The sequence below is a fragment of the Dermacentor albipictus genome, chromosome 7, assembly GCF_038994185.2.
Source record: "Dermacentor albipictus isolate Rhodes 1998 colony chromosome 7, USDA_Dalb.pri_finalv2, whole genome shotgun sequence".
Classification (NCBI taxonomy): domain Eukaryota; kingdom Metazoa; phylum Arthropoda; class Arachnida; order Ixodida; family Ixodidae; genus Dermacentor; species Dermacentor albipictus.
The window spans coordinates 27,737,320-27,759,431 of record NC_091827.1 but is presented as its reverse complement, the minus strand read 5'-3'; the positions used below and the strand labels follow the sequence as shown (position 1 = coordinate 27,759,431).

Sequence of the window (22,112 nt, the reverse complement as noted above, 5' to 3'; positions counted from 1 at the left end):
CCGTCAGCCATGAGCTGATGGCCATCTAGCACGGAATCGTCCGCACATGCGTTCTGACGAAAATAAAGTTTTTCCATCCATCCATCCATCCGTATGGTTAGAAGTAGAGACAATCTAGATTTGTATAGTGGAGCGTGGGACGATAGTACTGTAAATTAGAAGTTTAATTAATTATTGTTAGGAATTCCAATAAAATAAGTAAATGTGAAGAAATGAAATAATATAAATTATGGATAATTTTAGAAATACATCACCGCGACTTGATGACGAACATGATGATGAGCTCTTTCATGAAACGTACCCACAAGTGGGGAGTGATCTAAGGTTCGGACGGTGTGAAGAAACGCAATAAAAAAACTGACACGGAAATGAAAGCGACAAGGGGGTAGAGAAAAGGATGAAAAAAAAAGAAAGAAATGGTTATGCATGAAATCGATGATAATTATCAATGCTAGTGAATAGCCGAATGCTTCTGGAAAGATATTCGCTTTATTAAAGTAATGATGCGCTGGATGGTGAATATACACGGGGGTCATTTCTCAGTTTCCCAGAATTCGTTTTAAACAATCACCGGTGGCAGATAGCATCATTCTTGTCCTTGAGCTGGATTATACGAAGAGGCAGACATTACTAACACGAGAAATCAAAACATATATTAAACTAATAAAAAAGAATTCATTGATTGACTTCTTAATTACTTACTTTACCGCACATATTGCGATTTCAAAATTGTAGCCGGTGAGTTTACAACACGTGTCCCCTTAAAATGAATCTCCTCAGTGGCTATGGTGTTGGGCTGCTGAGCACGAGGTCGCATTTTCATGGGGGCGAAATGCGATAACACCCGGGAACTTAGATTTAGGTGCACGTTAAAGAACCCCAGGTGGTCGAAATTTCCGGAGTCCTCCACTAAGGCGCGCCTCATAATCAGAAAGTGGTTGGGGCACGTTAAACCCAATTATTTAATTTTTAATTTTATGCGAAGCATATTAACGTAGGTTTCGGGCCTTCGCGCGACGCCAGACGGTGGCCACCATTGACCCTGAAGTGGGGTCACGTGACATGACGTCACGTGATGACGTCACACAGGCTGCAGATGGGGCCTCATATCGCGCCGTCGGTCGCCTCCCGGCGGTGGCCACCATTGACCCTGAAGTGAGATCACATGATGTGACGTCACGTGATGACGTCACACCGGCTGCAGATGGGGCCTCATATCGCGCCGTCGGACGTCGCCCGGCGGAGGCCTCCACGCTTCGGTTCGCGCCGTCGCGCGCGACGCGGCGGCGGCGCCACCATCGCAGCATCACGTGATATGTGACGTCACGCCAGGGATGAAGCGGCGCGCGCCCGCCATCGCGTCAGTCTCTGTGCCCGCAACCGCGCCAGCGTTTTTGCGCCGGGCGTGTATGCGGTCAAGATGCCTCCAAACGCTAAGGATACGCTAAGGTTAAGCCCAGTGGATGCGAAGCATCCACTGGGCTTAACCTTGATAAGCCTCCAATTTTTTGGAATGAACCTCCAGGATGGCACCAGATTCGAGATATTATTTCCCGAAGTGTGGGAAGAAATACACGTGTGCTTCAGCTACTTCTGTGTTCCAGTGCACAAAAAAAAAACATTTTGTTAGAAAGGTAAGTGGAACAACAGTGCATTTTTACGACAAGTTTGAAGGTTCATATCTCCAAAGTGGTGTCACCCTGGAGATTCATTTCAAGTGCATCCGTCTTGCAAACTCATTGGCTACAATTCATGAATTGCAATATGTGCCGTAAAATAATTAATTCAGAAGTTAATTAGCGAGTTTTTGTAATTAGTTAAATATGTGTCTCCATTTTCGTACAGGTAAAGTCCGCCTGTCTGAACAATCCAGCTCACAGAGCAGAATTACCTTATCTGCAACAGGCAATTTCATTTTTTAAATCCGTATAACTTAAAAATGATCATACTAGGAACATGCCAGCAAACTTGAAAACGGCAAGAAAACGAGAGGCAGGCATAGACGAAGTGACAGGAAGGTCCGACAGGCTTCAAAGTTGCAATTATAATATTGTCACGTGGCTGCAATTTAACAGTGCGCAGACAGGTATGCAGAGACTGGGGGCAAACTATGATCACTTCTATTCGGTGAACTTGTGATGTGTAAACCAAGAAACTAATCGCTTGAGGCGATAGCAACAAACGCGGTCGGCGAATCGAATGACGCGGCTATCAGGTTGTACACCCTATTTAAACCAATACCTACCCTATATGTAGACAACGTTACATAATTTCAACAACGTACTACAATAATCGATTCTCAGGTGCACGTTTTCACAGACAGGTCCACCTTTCTATACAGTGGGCAGCAACGTTTCAGATTCAACGCGTATACCTGTAGTGGGGCAAAATGTAGGTGGCACTGTTGAGCTCGCATAACACGCATAGCTTTGATATCTTTCACGTGACGTCACGGAACCAGCTCATCCCCGTACCCTTGCACCGGCATGTCGGCTACGATTACGTAATTGCAAGTAATCGATAGCTTTCATGTGACGTCATGGATCTAGCTTATCACCGTGTCGATGCACCAGCATGGCGGCTGCGGGGACGTCAGTGCAAGCCATCTTATTTATAACCTTCACGTGACCACGTGATCCGCCTACCAACATGGCGGCTACGATGACGTCAGTGCAAGCCATCTTGTATCATAGATGGATACACACACACACACAGGGAATACACAGGGAGCATCTTTTCCAAAAAGGTATATGAAGCGATGGCAAGCGTGTTCTCACACTCTTGTCGTTGTTCTGCAGCTCCGAAGAATTGAATTGAATTCTATAGAGTTTTATGTGCCAAAACCACCATTTTATTATGAGGCACGCCATAGTGGGAGACTCCAGCTTAATTTTGACCACCGTTGGGGCTTTAACGTAACCCCAATGCACGGGACAAGGGTGTTCTTGCATTTCGCCCCCATGGAAATGCGTCCGCCGCGGCCGGGATTTGATACCGCGACCTCGTGTTTAGCAGTGCGACACCATACAGCCGCTAAGCCATCGCGGCGGGTTCCGAAAAATAGCACCACACAAATTCTGTCAAAGCGTCTAAATGTATTTCCTTCTTTCGCTAATCGCCTATCACGGGTGCGTACATTGATGTGTGTATATGAAGAAGAAGATAAACTTTCAAAAGGCAAATAGTCCTGCTACTTTCAAGGACTGACCGCGAGAGGCCTAGAGTGGGAAGATTTGAAAGTAACGTGCATTAAAAAAAGCCACGGCGACGTACCTCTAGCACCTTTCAAGAAATCGGCATTGAACGTGGTCGAGTGTCCGTACGCGTTCTACGGCGAAGTTGTCTGACTCTACGTAGACGAAGAAGAGCAAGGAACGCGCCATAATGGAGCAAGCCTCATTGAAACCAATCGATTTCCATGTTAGATTGATCGTTCTCCCTCCCAACCATAGTTTTTTTTTTCTTATCTTTTATTAATTATTATTATTATTATTATTATTATTATCTTATACCCGGTTTTCATCTGATTATTTCCTTTTTTCTCCAAACACAAAACGTTTACTTTTAAACTCACACGCCCAAATTGTTAACTCCCTTGTTTCCATTATTATTTTTAGGCACCTAATTAAACCGCCCGATTCTTGGCCAATCCCCCACTGTGGGTATGTGCCACGGCCACTAAGGACAACAACAACAACAACAACAGCAAGAGAGCAAGAATAGCCCCGAGGCGCGCATACGCCCGGCATCAGGAACAATTGAGCCTTCGCGGTTGGTCTCGCTCGAGGACAAGTCGACGCTCAGTGGACAGATAGGCGAGGCCCACAGGAGGCGACCTTGAAGCAGACAAACCGGGAAGTGCGCCACGACGTCGACATGCAGGCTCCCGCGGTGGTCGACGCGGTCGACGCGGTAGACGTCGCCGACGCGGAGGCGGACCTGAACGACGACGACGACTGGGAGGACGACGAGGAAGCGGACGAAGACGAAGCGCGCGACGACGTCCGGCCCTTTCACTATCAGGTCTGCCTCGTCATCGGGACCCTGGCCATCGGCGTCTCCTGCATCGTCGCCATATGCGCGGTGGTGAGTGTTGGGTTCGTCTCCTCTTTATGGAGATAGGTATAAGATGTAACCCTGCTCTTGGTCTTTAAATAGATAGATAGATAGATAGATAGATAGATAGATAGATAGATAGATAGATAGATAGATAGATAGATAGATAGATAGATAGATAGATAGATAGATAGATAGATAGATAGATAGATAGATAGATAGATAGATAGATAGATAGATAGATAGATAGATAGATAGATAGATAGATAGATAGATAGATAGATAGATAGATAGATAGATAGATAGATAGATAGATAGATAGATAGATAGATAGATAGATAGATAGATAGATAGATAGATAGATAGATAGATAGATAGATAGATAGATAGATAGATAGATAGATAGATAGATAGATAGATAGATAGATAGATAGATTTCAGCACTCTTGATGAAATGGGCTACTTGGCGCTTCAAGAAACCCAGGACCACGCGGCACGAGCCTCCTGTTGGTTGGCTGTAACCACGTGACTTTTTGTACCATCTCCGGGGACGCCGCCGCGGATTTTCCGCTTCCTCAGTCATATAATGCTTTCCCATTAAAATAATGTTTACTCTCGCTATCTGTTGAAGCTTGGGTAAGTTGGTGGGGCATTCTTTTTTCAACAGCGCAAAGGACAAGGATGACGCGGGTGCACAGAGCGCTGTGTATGTGCGCTCATCTCGTCCTTGTCCTTTGCGCTATTGAAAAAAGAATCTCGCTGTCTCTCTCAATCGACATCGCCCTGCTCTCGAGCAGGAGACCTCCATGGAGCCGTGGAACGAGCCGGCTCCCGGAAGCAGCGACGAGGAGCTGCTGCCCGCCCTGCTGGCGTACCACGCGAAAGCGCGGGCCCACGTGGTGCTCGTCCCCGCGCTGTTGGTCACCATCGTGGGCTTCCTGGGGTCGCTGCGCAGGAACCCGCGCCTGCTCGCCATCTACGTGGTGGCCGTGGCGCCGTTCGTGCTGCTGCCCTTCGTCATCCCTGCGCTCTGCATCGGCCCGGAGCCCACGACCAAGCATGTGAGCGCCGCAAAAAACACTGCGGGCACATTTTTTTTTGCGTCTTGCCGATCACTGCGAGCGTCTCTGCTCGCAACTTTAGCATTTGATGTAACAATGGCCACACGCACAGACATGGTCCGAAACGGTACAGCACTTTAGGGCACCCTTGTCACCGCCGTCCTGTGATGCCCACATGCAATGTTCCACAGGTTTAAACATTAAACCCCCGACAGGACAGGCGCGCCTCGATTCCCCATTGTGTCTGATTCCTTCCCGTCACCGTACCAGTGCGCGGGAGGTATGCCGCTTAGAAAGCTTCGGGATGGAGTTGTCAATCATAAACTAGGCCCAGGGATGGAAATAGTCAACCAGCTAACGTGTACCGAATGTCCGGCTCTTGTGGAAACAACAGATACTTGACATCTACAGCTGCTACTTTCACTGTGCCTCGCAGCGTACGCAGAGTGGATATCTCAAGGAAAAAATCGGATGGAAGCTGGATGTACCGCACATGTCACAGTTGAGTAACTGACTGACTTTTTCATCACGGAGATTGCACTCAGTTTCTAGGATTACTGAGAGTAATTAAGAGCACTCCTACAGACTCGATCAGTCATTGAACTCGGAATGTGCAGGGATTCGTCAAAGGCATCTAGGCCGTCCATGGCGCGTGTTGGGAATTTGTGCTGGAGAACCATCCACTGCGCGGGCTGAGACGTTGAAGTCTACGTTCCAAAGCACGAAAGCCCACACTAAATGATCTGTTGTCCCGAACGTTATACCTCGATTTACTATCGTTCTCAACGCGAACTTTCCACGAAGCCTACCTCCCAAACCCGGATAGCTGCACAAAATATCTAGGCCCGATACATAGCTCTAAGTAGTCATTCCGTATCGATATTTCTTTTGACGAATACTCCATGTTGCCAACCGGGTTATCCTCACTGATTCACAAGCTCCAAGCTTTTAAGACCATCCAGCATCGTCGCTATATGCTACTATCTCACGCTAACACTTATTGGTATTAATTTTCGCCACATCCGACATTTCTATCGCGCGTCCTTGCAGCTGTGCCCGAAGTACGTCTCTTCCTTTCTGGACGTGGTGCTGGGTGGCGATACGACGCCGCTGTGGATGTGGTCCTCCTGGTCCGGCCCGGTCCTCGTGATCAGCATCATCAGCGCCGCGAGGTTGTACGAGGCCACCAATATGGCGGCCCAGCTGCAGGACCAGCTGGTGGCCGCGGCTGGACCCTGGAACAGGCGCCGGATGGACCGTGCCAGAGGTTGACGCCGCGGCGCCGAGACTGGACAGAGTAGTGCTCGGCCGAGGGGGCCATCGACCGGGGAAACCCCCTCCCCCCACAGCAGTATGCTGGAGGGGAAGTTTACGCGTTTCTCAGTCACGCGCAATCTGATTCTTTCTTTTTTTCTTTTTTGTTCGCCCCTCGTTTCTACCTCAATTAAAAAGCAACATGTCCGCAAAGTTCTCGTTAGCACGTTGAGGCAAGGAGTTGTGACTGTGCCTACTATACCTCAAGCTGCGAAACTACACAGTCGTACGACAGTCTGATCTGCCACCCAAACTGCGGTGACCGATGATTTGCTGCGGCCAAGATGTACTCGACAGACGATGTGAGATTGACAAGTTGCATAGGTGCTGCTTTTAACCCCACTTCTTCCACCTGTAGTGTTCCGTTCTCTTTTTTTCTGTGCCGGGAAATTGAAGTTTCACCGAACCGGGGTCATAGATATTGTTGAATAGCAGAATTAATAAAGTAGGGATGAAATTGAGTAACAAGAGGGCAGGAGGGCAGGAGGTCTTAAGAAAACAGTTCAATAAGGACTCGGGTCGAGGCAAGCAAGCGGCGACGATTACGTGGGCACAGAAATCAAGGGTGGTTAAAACTGTCGCTAAAACTCGTCGCCGTCTTCGTTGCTGCCGTTTCAAAACACGACTAATATGCAGTGCGATGTAACTTCCCTTTCATTCGAAAGTTTTCCGTGTGGCATGAAACCACTAATGCATGTTACATATCGACATATCGCTCGTTTTATTCAATGAAGTCCAATAGTGCTCTATGGGGCCGACAATTGGTATATGGGCGTTATTCCGGTGGGCGGCTTGATTATAATCCCATTTTCGAAAGGCAGTAGTGCCTTGGTGTGCTGCGTCCGAGATTGACAATCAAGTCTTCATTTGGCACCTTGGGAAGCTGCAGTGATGACATTTAATTGCTTTTCTCCTAATTTTGACCTTAGCCGAAATTCTGAGAAGAGCAAAGTGAGAAAATGCTGCGCTAAATAAAGAACATTCTTTTCCCTCTTCTTCTATTTTTTTGCCGCTAGGTTTCACCTTACCCAATACAGATATGGTTGGTATAGTCAGGCACAGACTTGAGATTCTGAATGCTGCGTTGTAGACCAGCATTGGATTTCAATTTGCGCAGGTCTGGACTGGTTTCTTCTCCGTTATGAACATTCGGTGGAGAAGTTGCAAGAATATGGCAAAAATAGATCATTCGTTCTTGCCTTGTCGTGAACGTGTTCTCGTTTTCTCTTTCAGTAAAATGTTAGAAATCCTTCTTTACAGCCATCTGATTTTATCAGCCTCTGCAATAGTGCCCTTTAGAGCCTTTTTCGTTGGGATCAGTCACAGAAATGCCTTCCCCACTGTGAGACAAATCACTGAATCTCACTGAAACCAATCTAAATTGTTGCTTCTTGTTCATCTTTTACCTTGTTTTTCACGCCCCAAATGTTTTTGGGAGCACATCACAGTGCCAAATTGTTAAGTCGTCTCGCCTTTGGCCGTTTCATGACAAAACTTGATTATTGACCATACTCCCACCGTGGACTTTAAGGTCGCCAACATTTATTCCCACCCACGTGCTTTATTTCGCCGCAATTGTGCGACGTTTTCACATCTCTCATGTTTAAATATCTATTTCATAATTTCATTACAGTTTGTCGTATTATTTGTACTAATCCGTACTAATTTCGTACTATTCTTGCTTTTGGCAGCTTTTATTTTGCAATGCAAAAGGCTCTAAACTCGAGCTTAAGTGTTAGTACGGCTTTATGGGTGAAAACGATTGCATTAGTATTCTTTTACCGGGTTTCCTTCGCTTAGGTGTTTTCTCTTGCCACACAATTCGAGGCTCATTCTCTATAAGTGGGTACGTGCCATATGTTTGAGGCCCATCATCACAATACTCGGGTGCTCGGGGAGCGTGAACCATGAGGTTAGTAAAACTTCTCTTACTAATGCAGTTCCTCTGGTTACTACTTTTTTAGAGTATAGTATATCCGAGCATGCATAGGATTGGTAGCCGAAGCGAATGAATGCAGCCCTTTCAAGCATTTCTTGTTGTCCCTCGACGCAATGCAGAAAAACAAAACAGTGATTCTGCGCGCTAAAGAACCTCGCCCAGTGAAAATTCATCCGGTGCCCTTTACTATAGGGTCTTTTCGTAGTTCGTTTTAGTTGTCCTCCTTTCGAGCATGGTGGCGGGGATCCCCGCTGAAATGCTTGAATACAGAGGAGCACCACATGTGGTGTCGGGCACTATTCAAGCCGGCTGGGAAGTAGACCCTACCAGTGACGTTCAAAAGGAGACGGCGGATGGGGAAGAACGATGCCGCTTTATTTAGGTCATTTTTACACTCTTCAGCACCAATCGGGAGACAGCACGCTGATGTGCACTGTACAAGACTAGTTTTACAAAATTCCTCTAAACTTAGCAGATACATTTTTCAACGGACATATCATGAATTGCACTCAGTAGGCACCACCAAAGAGCACTGTATAAAACTCTACACAAGTGCAAGCTATATGCCAGAAAACACGAAAACAGATTATCATCCAGAGATTTAATAGCAGGAAGATGCAGGAAGAAGTGACAATAGTCTGCCGCCACTCACGCTCTGGTTCACGTTATAGTTAGGTCGACAAGCAGCATAACCACTCAGGCACACATTAATTTAGTCTATTAAAAAGTTATTTTCAGCGCATCTATTGCATATTCAGAATCACGAAGAAAAGCGTACAACTGCAGACTGAACTACAAATTTACTATTCTTCGGTTAGTTTTGCTCTTCCGACAAGGACATCGATTCCGCTCGAACTATATATCTCTACGGAAGCGTCTGATATGAAAACAACAACTATTTCAGGTCTAACATATTGGGAAATCACCTCTACAGACGCTTGAAAATTATGCGTCACGTAAAACATTGTGCAACAAAAGTCGCAGTTTCGCCCGAAAGGTGATCGAAGCATCGACTGCGACAGCAAATTATTACACAGCTGTACGAAGTAAGGGTAGTAGTTCCACCGGCCGCATAAACTCGTAAACGTTCGCTTTCCAACTAAATAACCAAGCATAGTATGACGCGCGCACAGGCAAACATGAACACCTGTCACTCGATGACCGCGTACGCTCGCTGTCAAAACGCTGGCGCGAGGAAGTGCGGCAGCAGCAGCGAGCGAACTGGCCTTCGTGCTGCCTCCCGCTTTAACGCGAACTAAGCGGCGAGTACATGGCGCGCGACGAAGCTATCAGCCCTCGGCGCACCTGGAGTATGTCCTTTATCGCAGATCGCTTTCAAGATAGGGCCCGACCGGCCGCGCTCAGCACTGCCATACGCAGCCGACGCCGGAGTAGCACGCCTACCTCCCCAGAGCCTTGCGCGATGGAAGACGGCGCGCTTTCTCCCGGCCTTCCGCCTTTCCGCGCTCGAGATCGAGCCACCCCACTCGGCTCAACTTCACACGCTTTCACTCGCACACGCAGCATACGGCGCACGGTCGCGATGTTCTCCCACTTAGACTTTATGCGGAACATCACGCCGACGGCGACGGCGTAACTGCGCCTGGAGTGTCCATGTATATAATTGCTATCGCAACAAAACCGTGAAATAAGGGAACCCGCTACACAGCGACATGTACACTGACCCCTAGAAAAAAGTCCCAGCCATTTACCTTCGAACTCATTTTACTAGAACACTTTACGCAAGTTATTCTAAATTGCAGCACAGGTCCAATCAGAAGTGTTCCAACATATATATAATGTTTTAACGTATTTTTTTTACCATCGGCGTTTTCGCTTTGGTGCACTATCTTGGCGTCCACAATTGTGCAAACATCTGTGGGTGGTAGTAAGTACAGAAAACCTGTGCACCAAATTTCCGAAAACATACAAAAAAGAAGAGCAACCTATCATGACGCGTGAAGTTGCAAATACATATTCTTCATGTAGAGGGAGGGCATATACGTTGGGATCATCGTCAGCCTATTTTTATGCCCGCTGCAGTACGAAGACCCATGCCTGCCATCGCTCTCCAGTTACTCCTGTCTTGCGCAAGCTGATTCCATTTTATGACTACAAACTTCCTCGTTTCAACACGCCACCCAATTCTCTGCCGTCCTCGACTGCGCTTCCCTTGCCATAGCACCTATTCTGTAACTCTAATAGACCACCAGTCATCTGCTCTGCGCATCACATGGCCAGCCCAGCTGATTTCTTGCCCTCCTAATTTCTACTAGAATATTGGCTTCCCCTGCTTGCTTTCTTTTCTACATCGCTGTCTTCCTGTCTCTTAACGCGACACCTAGCATTCTTTGTTCTACCGCTCGCTGCGCGGTCCTTAACTCATCTTATTACGTCGTAATAAGTGTCTTCTTTGTGGCTGATTTTCCAGCCAGCTGCGCGTGAGCCAAGAGATGCTCCACAACTGCATGGCGTCCCTCGTTAACACTGCGGCGCAAAGACCTTCAAGGCGCATCGAACCAGTCGAGGTGCTCATCAAGCTCAAGAAGTGTGGCAAGAAGGAGTACGAGCACTTCACAGGCAGCGTCAGGTAAGTCCTACTGGGTGCTAGCAGAAAATTGGACTCAGGTTTGTCTTGTGCAGAAGAGTATAGGCTTGGGCTGGTTGGTAAAACATAGTTACATTGGAAGCTTAGAGCGCAAAGCACGATCCACAAAGACTAGACAGGACAAGCGCTAAGACAAGAAAGCCTCTTTCGAGGCTTTCTTGTCTTCTTGTTTCCTGTGCGCATCTTCCTTTTCTTTCTTGGCTAGTTTTTTTATTAAATAAGTGACAAATTAACCTTCTGAACTACGTCGACGATGCGCAGTCGGGTACGGTGCTCAGCAATCGAAACGCGAGGCTCGGAGCACGTGACTGCTGACACCTTTGGCGTCGACAGTAGTCACTGAGGTCACCGATCTGATGCATTTTTTGGTGCGAAAGCGTCAAATCGTCCACTGAGTGAAAAATGCCGGCGCCTGTCATCTGTAGGAGCGAAACGGCGCCTAACTTCCCATTGGCTTCGATGCCACGTCACCGGTCCGCCTCGACGGAGCAGAGAGGGCGAAAGGGAAAGGACGTGAGGGGAGAGGGCATCGCTGCGGCGCCACGTCATCCTCGCCCTCGGTAGCCTGAGGTATAAGTGCATTCTTTGCCCGCGCATGCTCTCGCCTGCGTTCTAACTGCGCCTCGCTAAGCCTAAATCACAAGGCGCCAAGCGTCTCAACGCGCTCGCTTGTTCGCGAGGAGTCTATAATTCGAAGGACCGCTCAGCGACGTTCGATCAGGCATTAATGCTTTCGCATTCACGACTCATAGGAAGTGCTTATAGGCGTCCTCGGACTTTTCTGGCAAATGTCACATGAATGCGAGAGTCATTGTGACTGCGTTCAGTCCCTCTGAGCTCGTTGGTGGCCCAAAAATTGCCGCCCACTATGTGCTTCATTCGCTGAGCACTAAACATACAGGGCACTTTTTTTTTTGGCCGCACCAAATTTTTTAAAGATTGCCTATGGCAGATAGCACAATTCAGGAGCCCGCGCTGCTCTTGCGATTTTGGACAGTGCACTTGCCGAATGCCGAAGGTTCACCTGGCACCTTGTGGGCAATCGAGTTCAGACGTCCAGGCGAAAACCGTCTACTCCGGGTAGGACTCGCACATGATCTAAACTACTCGATGAAGCGGCCATTACTTCAACGAGAAATGAAAACGTTCAACTGAACAATTAATTACGCTAGTTAACGTTTTCTTTAATTAATTAACTTACGCCACATATTTCAATCTACGAAATATACACTCGCTGAGTTCGCACGGCGTATCCACTTGGAACGAATTATCTGGACAGTACCAGTTCCGATATATTAAATTTCAAAGTGTCCGTCGAAATGCATTGGTGTTCCCGTTACTTTTGTGCTTGAATGCATAAAACGGTGGTTTCTTAAAAACTGTGATGCATTATATGCATGACTGCATCCTGTTCATCATGTTCATTACGTGTTTTATATCACTTGTGTTTAAAGTTTTTTTTTTATTTGGTTTCCTCTTTTCTCACATTCTTATAGGTTATGATAAATTGTACCCATATATTTAATTTGTGCTGAAGTACTTAATTCTTTTGGTTAGCGGAGCAAAAACCTTCGCAATAACACGCTCGTTATCATATAATGTATTTATATTATTTGTTCGCAAATACTATCATTTGTATTTGCCCTTCCTGTGATAATCCCATGAGCGATTGACAGTATGTGAAATAAATAAATAAATAACTAAATAAATAAATTGCACAATGGCCGGTTCTTTCAAGTCAGCTTCTCCGCAGTACTGAAATGTCACGCGGCGGAACATACAAAAAAAAATATATGGTGATGCAAGAGTAGAGAGCGGCCACTGCCACGAGACACAGCACGTGTTTCTTAATTATACATGCACGCCCATGTCATCCCCAGTCACAGTGCGAGCTTCGAGACGTTTCATAACTGCACTGGCAAGCCATTCAAAGCTGCTTGTAACGTTGATGAGACATAGGAGGATAGCAAAATCTCTCTCTCACACTCTAACCCTCCCCCCACCCTCCATTTGGCGAATCTTCCAAATTTCAATGCCCACGAGTTGACAGCTGTACATTTAACTTGTGCGGTCCGCATAATCTGTTCACTTAACTGTTCGGTGATTTCTGCAGGCGTTATTTTCCTGGTAATGTCCAAGTTGTTGCTGGGTTATCTTGCGAGGCATGCTAAAATGAAAAAAGCCATGAAAAAGGCAAGTCCACTTCCCGAAACATTGGCTCCGGCTTTCACCTTGTTCTCGTTCTGCTCATCGTCTCACATTTCCATCTACCGCCTTCCTTGTGTTTTCCCTGGATGCTAAATGAAACTCCCGTGTATGTCTGGTTCTTCTCTCTCTCTCTCTCTCTCTCTCTCTCTCTCTCTCTCTCTCTCTCTCTCTCTCTCTCTCTCTCTCTCTCAGGCTCAAGCACTCCCCGAAGCCTTGTTTTCGGGTCTGCATCGTCGGCGGCGAGCAAGCCATTCAAGAAGCCGCGGCCAACCAGTTGGATTTCTTGGACTTGCCGACATTGAAAGAAATCGGCAAGGTCCCCGCAGTGGCCCGAGTTCTCGGTACGCCCACCACGTTACAAAGCCGCGTTCCCTTATGCCCCGTGCTTCTTGCTCTTGGAGAGATGTAGCGGAAAAGCTTTCTCTCTATATATCTCTCTCTTCCTCTTCGACCGCTTCGGTGAGACCGCATCGAACACTTTAAAAGCCGAGACCAAGAAGAACATAATAATCACTCAAAATTGAACTGGGTTGGACATGTAGCGTGTAGGGTACGTAACCGTTGGACCATCAGAGTAACAAAATGGGCACCAAGGGAAGGGAAGTGCAGTCAAGGACGGCAGAAAACTAGTGGGTCGATGAAGTTAGGAAATTTGCGGGTGCTAGTTGGAATCGGTTAGCGCAAGAGTGCAGGGGTAATTGGGGGACAGAAAATGATGATGATGATGATGATGATGATGATGATGATGATGATGATGCATTTGGCCGTTTCATTCCGAAGACATGTGCCTATTATTGTAAAACTGAAATTCTTCAAAGACAACGCAACACCTTCTGGGCTTGGCCCGCAAACTGGAAGTATATACTTCCTCAATAAGGAAAAGTTTGCACCTTCGACACGCCCCAAGCCAGGAAAAAAAAATTGCTGGAATTTGCCAGGGCACGAACGGAGCCCTTTAGATTAGCGGTTGATAAGCTTAGAACTGACAATTCGACATGCATTTATGACCCCACAAGCAACTCTGTTGTCTTATCTACGCGATAGCTATGGGCCAACGCACGCGTTAGCAAACCATTATCGAAACCTTCCATCTCTCTCTCATTATCAGTTTCATTTACTTATACCAGAAGTGTCCTGCCTAAATGCTGTCAAGCCTCCTCATACCTTGATCATAGCAAATCGGACATTCTAGTACCGATACAGACTCGGTTGCATACTAATATAGGGGCCGTGAATGACTGGTTGACAAAAGTCTATGCCAGTTATCGACATGATCATGCACAAAAGAGGCGGAGGGGTATTGCTGGCCATTAAAAAAGGGCATCCCATATTTCGTTATCGGTACGAATTGTAATCTTGAAATAATATGGGCTGCTATTTTGCCGGGCTCACACTGCTAACCTACCATCAGGCGTTTAATTGCTATCGCCCACGTGATGCTAGTAATTTGTTTCTAGAAGACTTAAGAAGCAGCATTTCTGCCACGACCCTGAGGTGCCTTAATAATTACATTTGCCTTTTCGGAGATTTTCACTTTCTTAACATTGACTGGTTCCTTTTGTGATCGTCCTGCCGTATTTCAACGGACTTTGTTAACCTAGTGTTGTGTTTTAACCTTTCACAGGCCGTAAATAAACCTGCGCGCAGTACTAACATCCTATAGGTTTAGCGCAAGCCACGGTTACCTAAGCGCTATACGCCCAATTCAATTCATTGATGGTTTTATCAAGCACACGTTACTTCAGTTTACTATTCATAAGTCAGCAACGAACATAGATGCCATAACTAACACGATCGTCCGTAACTACAATGAAGCAGACTATGAATGCATGAGTGCGAAATTGACGGCGTTTTCCCATAAGTCTTTGATACAAATGTTTTCGATGCGTTCTGTTGATGAAAACTGGCTGGCATCCAAGATACTCAGTTCACGGGTATGTTCCCCTTATTTCCGTTTCCCACGATACAAAAATGCTGGTTCAGGTCCGTCACTGTACAGAATAGAAAAATAAAAAGAAACGGCTTTACGGAATTGCCAAGATTTCGTCCAGCCCGTCCTCCTGGGCGAAGTATACAAGGCATGCTTGAAAGAACACTGTTCCTCGCGCAGCTAAGGCTAAATATTTGATAAGTCTGACCTTCCCTTCCTTTTACGCTCTAATCCGAGACGGTATCGGCAAACCATATCGCCTTATCATGACTCGAAACAAATTAATCTTGTCAAAAATCATCATGCTCATTTAGGCGGTGCACAGTGCTCGCTTGAGTTTACCAATTTTCTTTCTGCTTTATTTGCAAAGGAGGTTCATCAAGGCGTACTTATCGCTCCTGAACTAGATTATCCTCATATATGGAACCTATAGCAATCAGTGCAGATGATGATTCGTGCCCTATAAACAATCTAAGATTGTCGTCTTCGGCCGGTATAGATAATCCGGACTCGGGGTAATAAGGAGATTAAAAGTACGTTAGCACTATATAGTGTAATTCAGTGTTGTATATTTATACAATCGTTGTCAACCGAGCCATTGCCCGCAGATCGGAAGGTCGTTAAAGCAATTCCTATATTCAAAGCCGGAAAGCGAAACGCACCAGATAATTACCGCCCCGTCTCCTTAGGATGCATATGTTGTAAGTTGCCCTTGTTGGAACCTCAGTGCTGACACCCGTTATTGCAGTCGCACTGCTGGCACGAGTTGTTGCAAATGGGTCGCAAGCCCCAAGGGTAGCGTTGGCCTGGCGGCCTGGGGCACCACTGGAAGCATCCGAAGGTCCTGGCAAAGCATGAGTCGACTGCTAACGGAACAACTTGTTTATTCTAGCATCGCAAAAGAGCGGCCGGTCAGGTCGACCGAAGTGGAGAGACGGGAGAGCACGCTTCTCAACGGAAGAATTCGGAGCCTCTCTCTTGGCGTCCGGGGGCAGCTGCTTTTATACTCTTGGCGTCGCGGGCAAGAAGGAAGGTCACGGGATGAGACCACGTCACAGCGAGGCACGGACGAGCTGAGAGACATGTAGAGACGAGTGTAGTGACGCATCAGCCGGGCCGGCGCCGGTCAGACCTCCTCGCTTCACACTTGGGGAGCTCGTCTCCCCGGCTGCCGCGCTTTGACAAGCGTGGGCACACACACACACACACGCACACACGAAGACACGTGGCACTGAAACAAGCCTGGACGCGTTTGGCGGGGATGCGTTGCGGCCGCTCCGAACGGGCCAAAATGTCCGCCGCTTTGAACGAAGCCCCGGTGTCCGTTGCATCCGCGCCGGCTACACCGCGCGTCGTAGGCGAAACGTAACACCCTTGAGCATATCGTCGCATCACACATCTACAACCACCGAGAGTCTACTCATTTCTTGTTTTATTCTTTTTCACCAATGAGCATGGCTATAGCGAAAAACCTGTCCTGCGATACGCAGTCGCTCGAGTTTACAACCGACTTGCATTCCAACATGGACAGAAACTTCCATATTTACCAGGGATAGGCGGGCTAGTTGGTGGTCGACATTGGAATGCATTATGTAACCGCGCAAACGACAACGCACGAAGAAGGAAACGCCTGCGTAAACGCCGAAGAAGGATCCGCGCCTGCCCTGTGCGTTTCCTTCTTCGTCCGTTGTCGTTTGCGCGGTTACATAATGCATTCCAGTAACTTCCAGACTAATAGCATTTTTCTCGATTTTTTGAAACGTTTTGACCGCGTTGCCCATCGCCGTTTGTTTTCTAAATTGAGTTCTCTTGTGCTATAAATTCTGCTACATTATCGTAATTAATAAGCTTTATATCGCTTCGTCAACAATTAACATTTAATAAAAACTGTGCCTTCGGCTCTGGCTGACGTGACTTCCGGAGTCCTTCAGGGCATCGTTTTAGGCCCTTTATTCTTTTTATTCTATATTAATGATGTGCTCTCTATCATTCCTTCAAATATTAGGCAATTTTATGATTGCGTCGTTTACAAAAAGATAACTTCTCCCGATGGTCACTTTGTCCCACAAAGTGACAGTAAGCTTATAGCATGGGCTGCCGCAAATGATAAACGGTTCTAAACTCAAGCAAACGAAAACTCACTTCTTTCAGTTGCAAACAATCCCACTCAGATTTTCCTGTTTTATTAACAGCTCTTCTGCCGTGTCTCGGCTTGTTGAATCTTCCAAGTATATAGGATCACACCTCACACCCAATCTTTCATGGTCATCGCGCATTGCTACTACCTGTGCTAAAGCGCTCCAAACGCACTCGTCGAAATCTGCGTAAATCGTTGCCTAACATTCGTATAAGTTGGCGCACCAAACGTTCATCCGGCTTCACTTGGAATTTGCATCATCGACCTGGTCGTCCCCTCCCACCAACAATACTTAATCACGGAATAATTTTGATCACCTGAGATGCTTCTACGAGCCCCCGGTTCTATAAGTACACGAGCGTTTTTAATTTCCGCCTCCTTTGAAATGCGGCCGCCGCGGCGAGAATCGCACCCGCGACCTCGAGCTCGACAGCGCAACGCGACAGCCACACTAATGGCGTTTTTCACTGGTCGATCTGGAGCAGCCGCCTGAATCCTCGAGCGAGCGCTCGGCTTTCACCAATCCGCGTCTCGGCGGCGGAGCAAGTGAGAGCGATCCGGCGCGGAGCGAGTTGATCCGAAACGACCAGTGGAACGCGCGAACCCGCTCCAGATCGACCAGTGAAATTCGGATTCGTTGCCGCGGAGCAAAAAATCCTGCTCCGAATCGACCAGTGAAAAACGCCATAAGCTATATACCACGGCGGGTGCCAAGAACACCAATGCGCTCAGTTTGAACAGAAGGGGTGCGTTCATCGAGGGCCCACACAAGAGGGAAGCTTGCATTATATATACTTCGACAGAATGGCAGACACACACTTACTACGTAGATGACCTTGGATGAACAGGATGCAGTCGAACGCATGCAACGGAATCGAAGGAACACTTAACGCGGGGCCGGCGTCTGGCGATGGCGGATTGTACTTCGCAAAAAAAAATAATGATAATGCGCATAACCCTCCGAATTATCGAGCTATAACACCGTGACAACATACAGAAGGCAGTGAAAAAACAGTATGCGCAGCATTTTTACGACGTTAGAAAGCGAACTTGGACAGCAACGCGTGCCTTTCTCATGATAAATTCATCAGCTCCTTTACCGATAGGGCTATATCGACAGTCCAACGACTTGTCCAGCGACCAAGCTCCTCTCGACTCTACGATATCTGTGGCGACATACTTAAAGAAGGGAATTGCGCTAAAAAAGACACGGACGAGTAAGGACATGGACGGGCGCAAACTCGCGACTGATTTTATTCAGAAGGAACACAAATATATATACCTAGATTCTTATTGCCTACTCATTGCCTAAGCGCACATGCCAAGAACGTTTTTTCTTTCTTATACAAATTTATACTGGAATCGCTTACACAATCATCACCTGACTTATCAATGTAAAAAGCTTCTGCGAGTTCACGTGCTACCTGGTTACGACTGCGCCTTAAGATTTTGGTTCTAGCCAGCAAAGGCTGGCATGCTTTATCAGGCGTAGCCAAAGGGCATGCGCCGCAATGTAAGGGCAAATTTGACCCTTTTTCGTTAACCATAGAGAGCTTGTGTTCCCTTAGTCGTTCATTTATACAACGGCCCGTCTGGCCAATGTAAACTTTTCCACATGTCAGGGGAATTTCATACACAACCCCGACCGAACACCTGACAAACTGGGTGGCGTGACGTTTGGTGCAGTCTCGCACGCATTCCTCGCCGGAGACAATCCGGGGGCACAAAGAGGCCAACTTGCGCGGGGCAGAAAATACCACCGGCACACCGTAGCGATTGGCTACATTCTTCAGGTTGTGGGAGACCCTATGAATATAGGGGAGAACCGCCGGTCTGGTCTTCGGTTGACCGCCACCATCCTGAGGTGTTCTAGGTTTCAAGCTTTGCAGAAGCTTCTCTGCCACAGCAGCCACGACGTGGCGACCCCATGCTCGCTCTCTCGGTATCTCGCAGTCCTGATCTTGTCAGCATTTGTCAGCGTGAAGTTCCCATCGCTGCCCGTAAGCACGCTATCGGACGCAGTTGTCAGCATTCCCATAGTTTACCGCCTGATCTAGTAAGCTAGGCCCATATAAATTGCAGCGGCTTAGCCGTGACAAGGTTATTCGATTTTTGACCACGGCAGCCGCATTTCGATGGAGGTGGAATGCGTGCAATAACGCCCGTGTACAGACCCGATCAATTTGAAGGTGATCGCTCGAGCGGCGACCAAAACTAGGAGCAGCGCCATGTTACATCATCGCCGTCGGTCGAGAGGGAAACCTCAGATAGCTTTCCTCTCTCTCTTTTGGTGTTCCCCGAAAAGCTGTCACTCCCGTCACCGTTCATGGCATAACCTGCGAATTCATTTCGATTGCGTTATGAGCGTTTGCACAGAGGCGTCATTGTTAGTCAAGATATGCATGAGGAAGCGACGCACACAGATCATTTCCATGAAAGGGAAACAAACACAAAAATGTGGCGAGTTGGTCTTGGGGGTGGCGATTGCAGCCTGGAAGAGCATAATAGGGGAAGAAGGCAGCGCAATTTTTATCTTCGCAGTTCCGAAATCGGCCGCTATGCTGCTTGGAAGGCCCGCCAGTCGATGCTCGCGCGATCACCTTCAAATTGATCGCGACTGTACACCTTTCTTTGGGTACTCGTTAAGGAAACCCAGGTGGTCGACATCAATCCTGATCTAAAACATACATGTTAAAGAAACCTAAAGATCACCCTCGTATACGTGAGGTTATTACGTAGCTGAAGGTGGCCTTATAGACTTCTGACGTATGGCCTCGCCCAAGCAGACGACTCGTGTACGTTGTGGTTAGCGAATACGGCACAAATCCCAGCACGCTGCCTTCAAGATTATCAGTTTGCCAGAGGCAAGGATGTTATATACTTGAACATAAGCTTTATGTGACCTGTTCTCCGCGGACGCTACCAGATCTCGTCGATCATGCAGTGGAGCCGCGATGGCTGTCAAAGTTCTGGGTCGTGCGTCATTTCCGGTGAGCAGTAATGGCGACGTTTTCTCGAGTTTTAAGTTTCGTTTTCAAAAAAACGTCTACTTTTGCGAATGTTATTTCTCTGGCGTATAACTCTAACGTACTTCGAACGCAAAGTATAGCACGGAGGCTGCTCTGTATCTGCACAATTTTAAGCCAGGGATTTTTTTTTTTACGAAGCCCGAGATTTTGTTGCGTTCTTTAATGATGTGTATTTTAATGTTGCCCTCAGTGGCCAGGCTACACACCACTCAGCTAGTGTTGTGGGTTTTGAGCGCTCATCTCACGTATGCTCTTCTTTCACCTCCGCAGCTAAGAAGTACGACGCTTTCTTGGTGTCCAAGCCTCTACTAAGCCAGTTCAACGCCTACTTGGGCTATGCTGTGGGAGGCGAGCACAAGGCGCCCGTCGGATTCTCGCCCGAACAGCCCATGATGGCCAAGATCAAGGAGGCCGAAAACACAGCCAAGATTCGCTTGAAGGCATGTTGCCGTGATAGTATCTCTATACCTTTCTACATGTTAAAGCCGTGTTGTTGCGGTCACCATCGCTAGCACTAGCAATACCTGTCATCGGTCGTGTCACGTTCGTTGGACCGATCCTCTAAAAGCAGATCACCGAAGGGGTGGACAGGCTTTTTCAAAAGCCGACGAAGAATCGTCTGGTCAGAGGGCATGCTAAATAAGGCAAAGGCATCCTGTCCCCGAGCCAATCAACGTTAATTGACATTTCGGAACCCATACTGGTTCCTTGTGCCGTAGACACACGACCTCGCGTCCAAGGCGTCGTGTACAAAGAATTCGTATGTGCTCCGAAACGTGAACAGTCAGCTTTTGAGACCCAAACTTTTTTTTTTTTGCGAAATGTTTCGCTTCTTCTTTTTGCAAAAGTACTTATATGTATGTACGGTACAAGAAGTAATCCCCGCAAAAGCAGTTTACCAGCAATCTATCCGTTCATCTACTCATCATCATTGGGAAATGAGTTTAAACCATTACTGTGTAGTGCGCAGATTCGAGCATGAGGCTAGTAAATAAATGTTTGCTTCCTCTCTCTCCCTTTCTATGGCTCTCATCCCATGCAGCGCATATTTTGCTCCGTTCGCAGCGTAAGCAGCTCGTAGTCGCCGTGGGCCACGTGGACATGCTGCCCGAGCATTTGGCGGATAACGTGAACCGGGTCCTGGCGCACCTGAAACGCTTGCTCAAGGGATACCCCAAGGAAGTCCACACGTTTCACATCAAAAGCCGTTCGGGACCCACCGTGAAGCTCTGCTGACCCGCGTGCGCCTTCTGAGTCGCGTTTGGAAGCGGCTGAGGACAGCACAAGTCACGTGGTGTGCACGAGCAGGCGCTGTTCCTGGAAACGCAGGGATCTGTCCCGGCTGGTGTGCATCGTTCATTAACGAGCCGAAACGTCAGAGAGAAGGCATACTATAGCCAGCAAGGTTAAAGGACTGTCGCGGCGTTTCATTTGTCGTTGGTGCTGGCGTTCGAATTTGCTCTTCATCTTCAAAATCGTAGAACATTGGCTTGCAATTACAATACAACACTGCCAATACTTATAGTGAAAGGCCCTGACTGAATTTCAGTGAGTGTGTGCTCTAAAGCGAAGGCTTCTTTGCCATCCTTCCTGGAGTATGGCATGTGGTCGCTGTGAATCTCGCCGTGTAGACTGAGATGGTTCCCGCACAGTGTAATTAAAGGTGGTGGCCTGGTTGGCCACAGTAGTCTGGTCCTGACCCAACGCGCATGATATGCTTCTTATGAAGTACTTTAATGGGCTCCGAAACGCGAATCGTTCATGGAGGCAGTCACTGGCAGAACCACAAAGGGTGAGGGTGGGTAAATGGTAGATGTCTAATTATGTTCC

General features: G+C 47.5%; 2 protein-coding genes across 2 annotated transcripts; both read left to right on the top strand.

Moving 5' to 3' along the window:
* The first annotated feature begins 3,697 nt into the window (after positions 1–3,697).
* LOC139047767 (uncharacterized) lies at positions 3,698–7,077 on the top strand. The gene is made up of 3 exons (XM_070521810.1): positions 3,698–4,086; positions 4,854–5,117; positions 6,168–7,077. The coding sequence occupies exons 1-3, from the start codon at positions 3,877–3,879 to the stop codon at positions 6,387–6,389; spliced, it is 696 nt and encodes a 231-aa protein (XP_070377911.1). The 5' UTR covers positions 3,698–3,876; the 3' UTR covers positions 6,390–7,077.
* Positions 7,078–8,283: 1,206 nt separating this feature from the next.
* On the top strand, positions 8,284–21,825 carry LOC135919247 (large ribosomal subunit protein uL1-like). Its single transcript, XM_070521811.1, has 5 exons — positions 8,284–8,343; positions 10,802–10,960; positions 13,379–13,527; positions 20,553–20,722; positions 21,348–21,825. The coding sequence occupies exons 1-5, from the start codon at positions 8,339–8,341 to the stop codon at positions 21,516–21,518; spliced, it is 654 nt and encodes a 217-aa protein (XP_070377912.1). The 5' UTR covers positions 8,284–8,338; the 3' UTR covers positions 21,519–21,825.
* Positions 21,826–22,112: the final 287 nt, after the last annotated feature.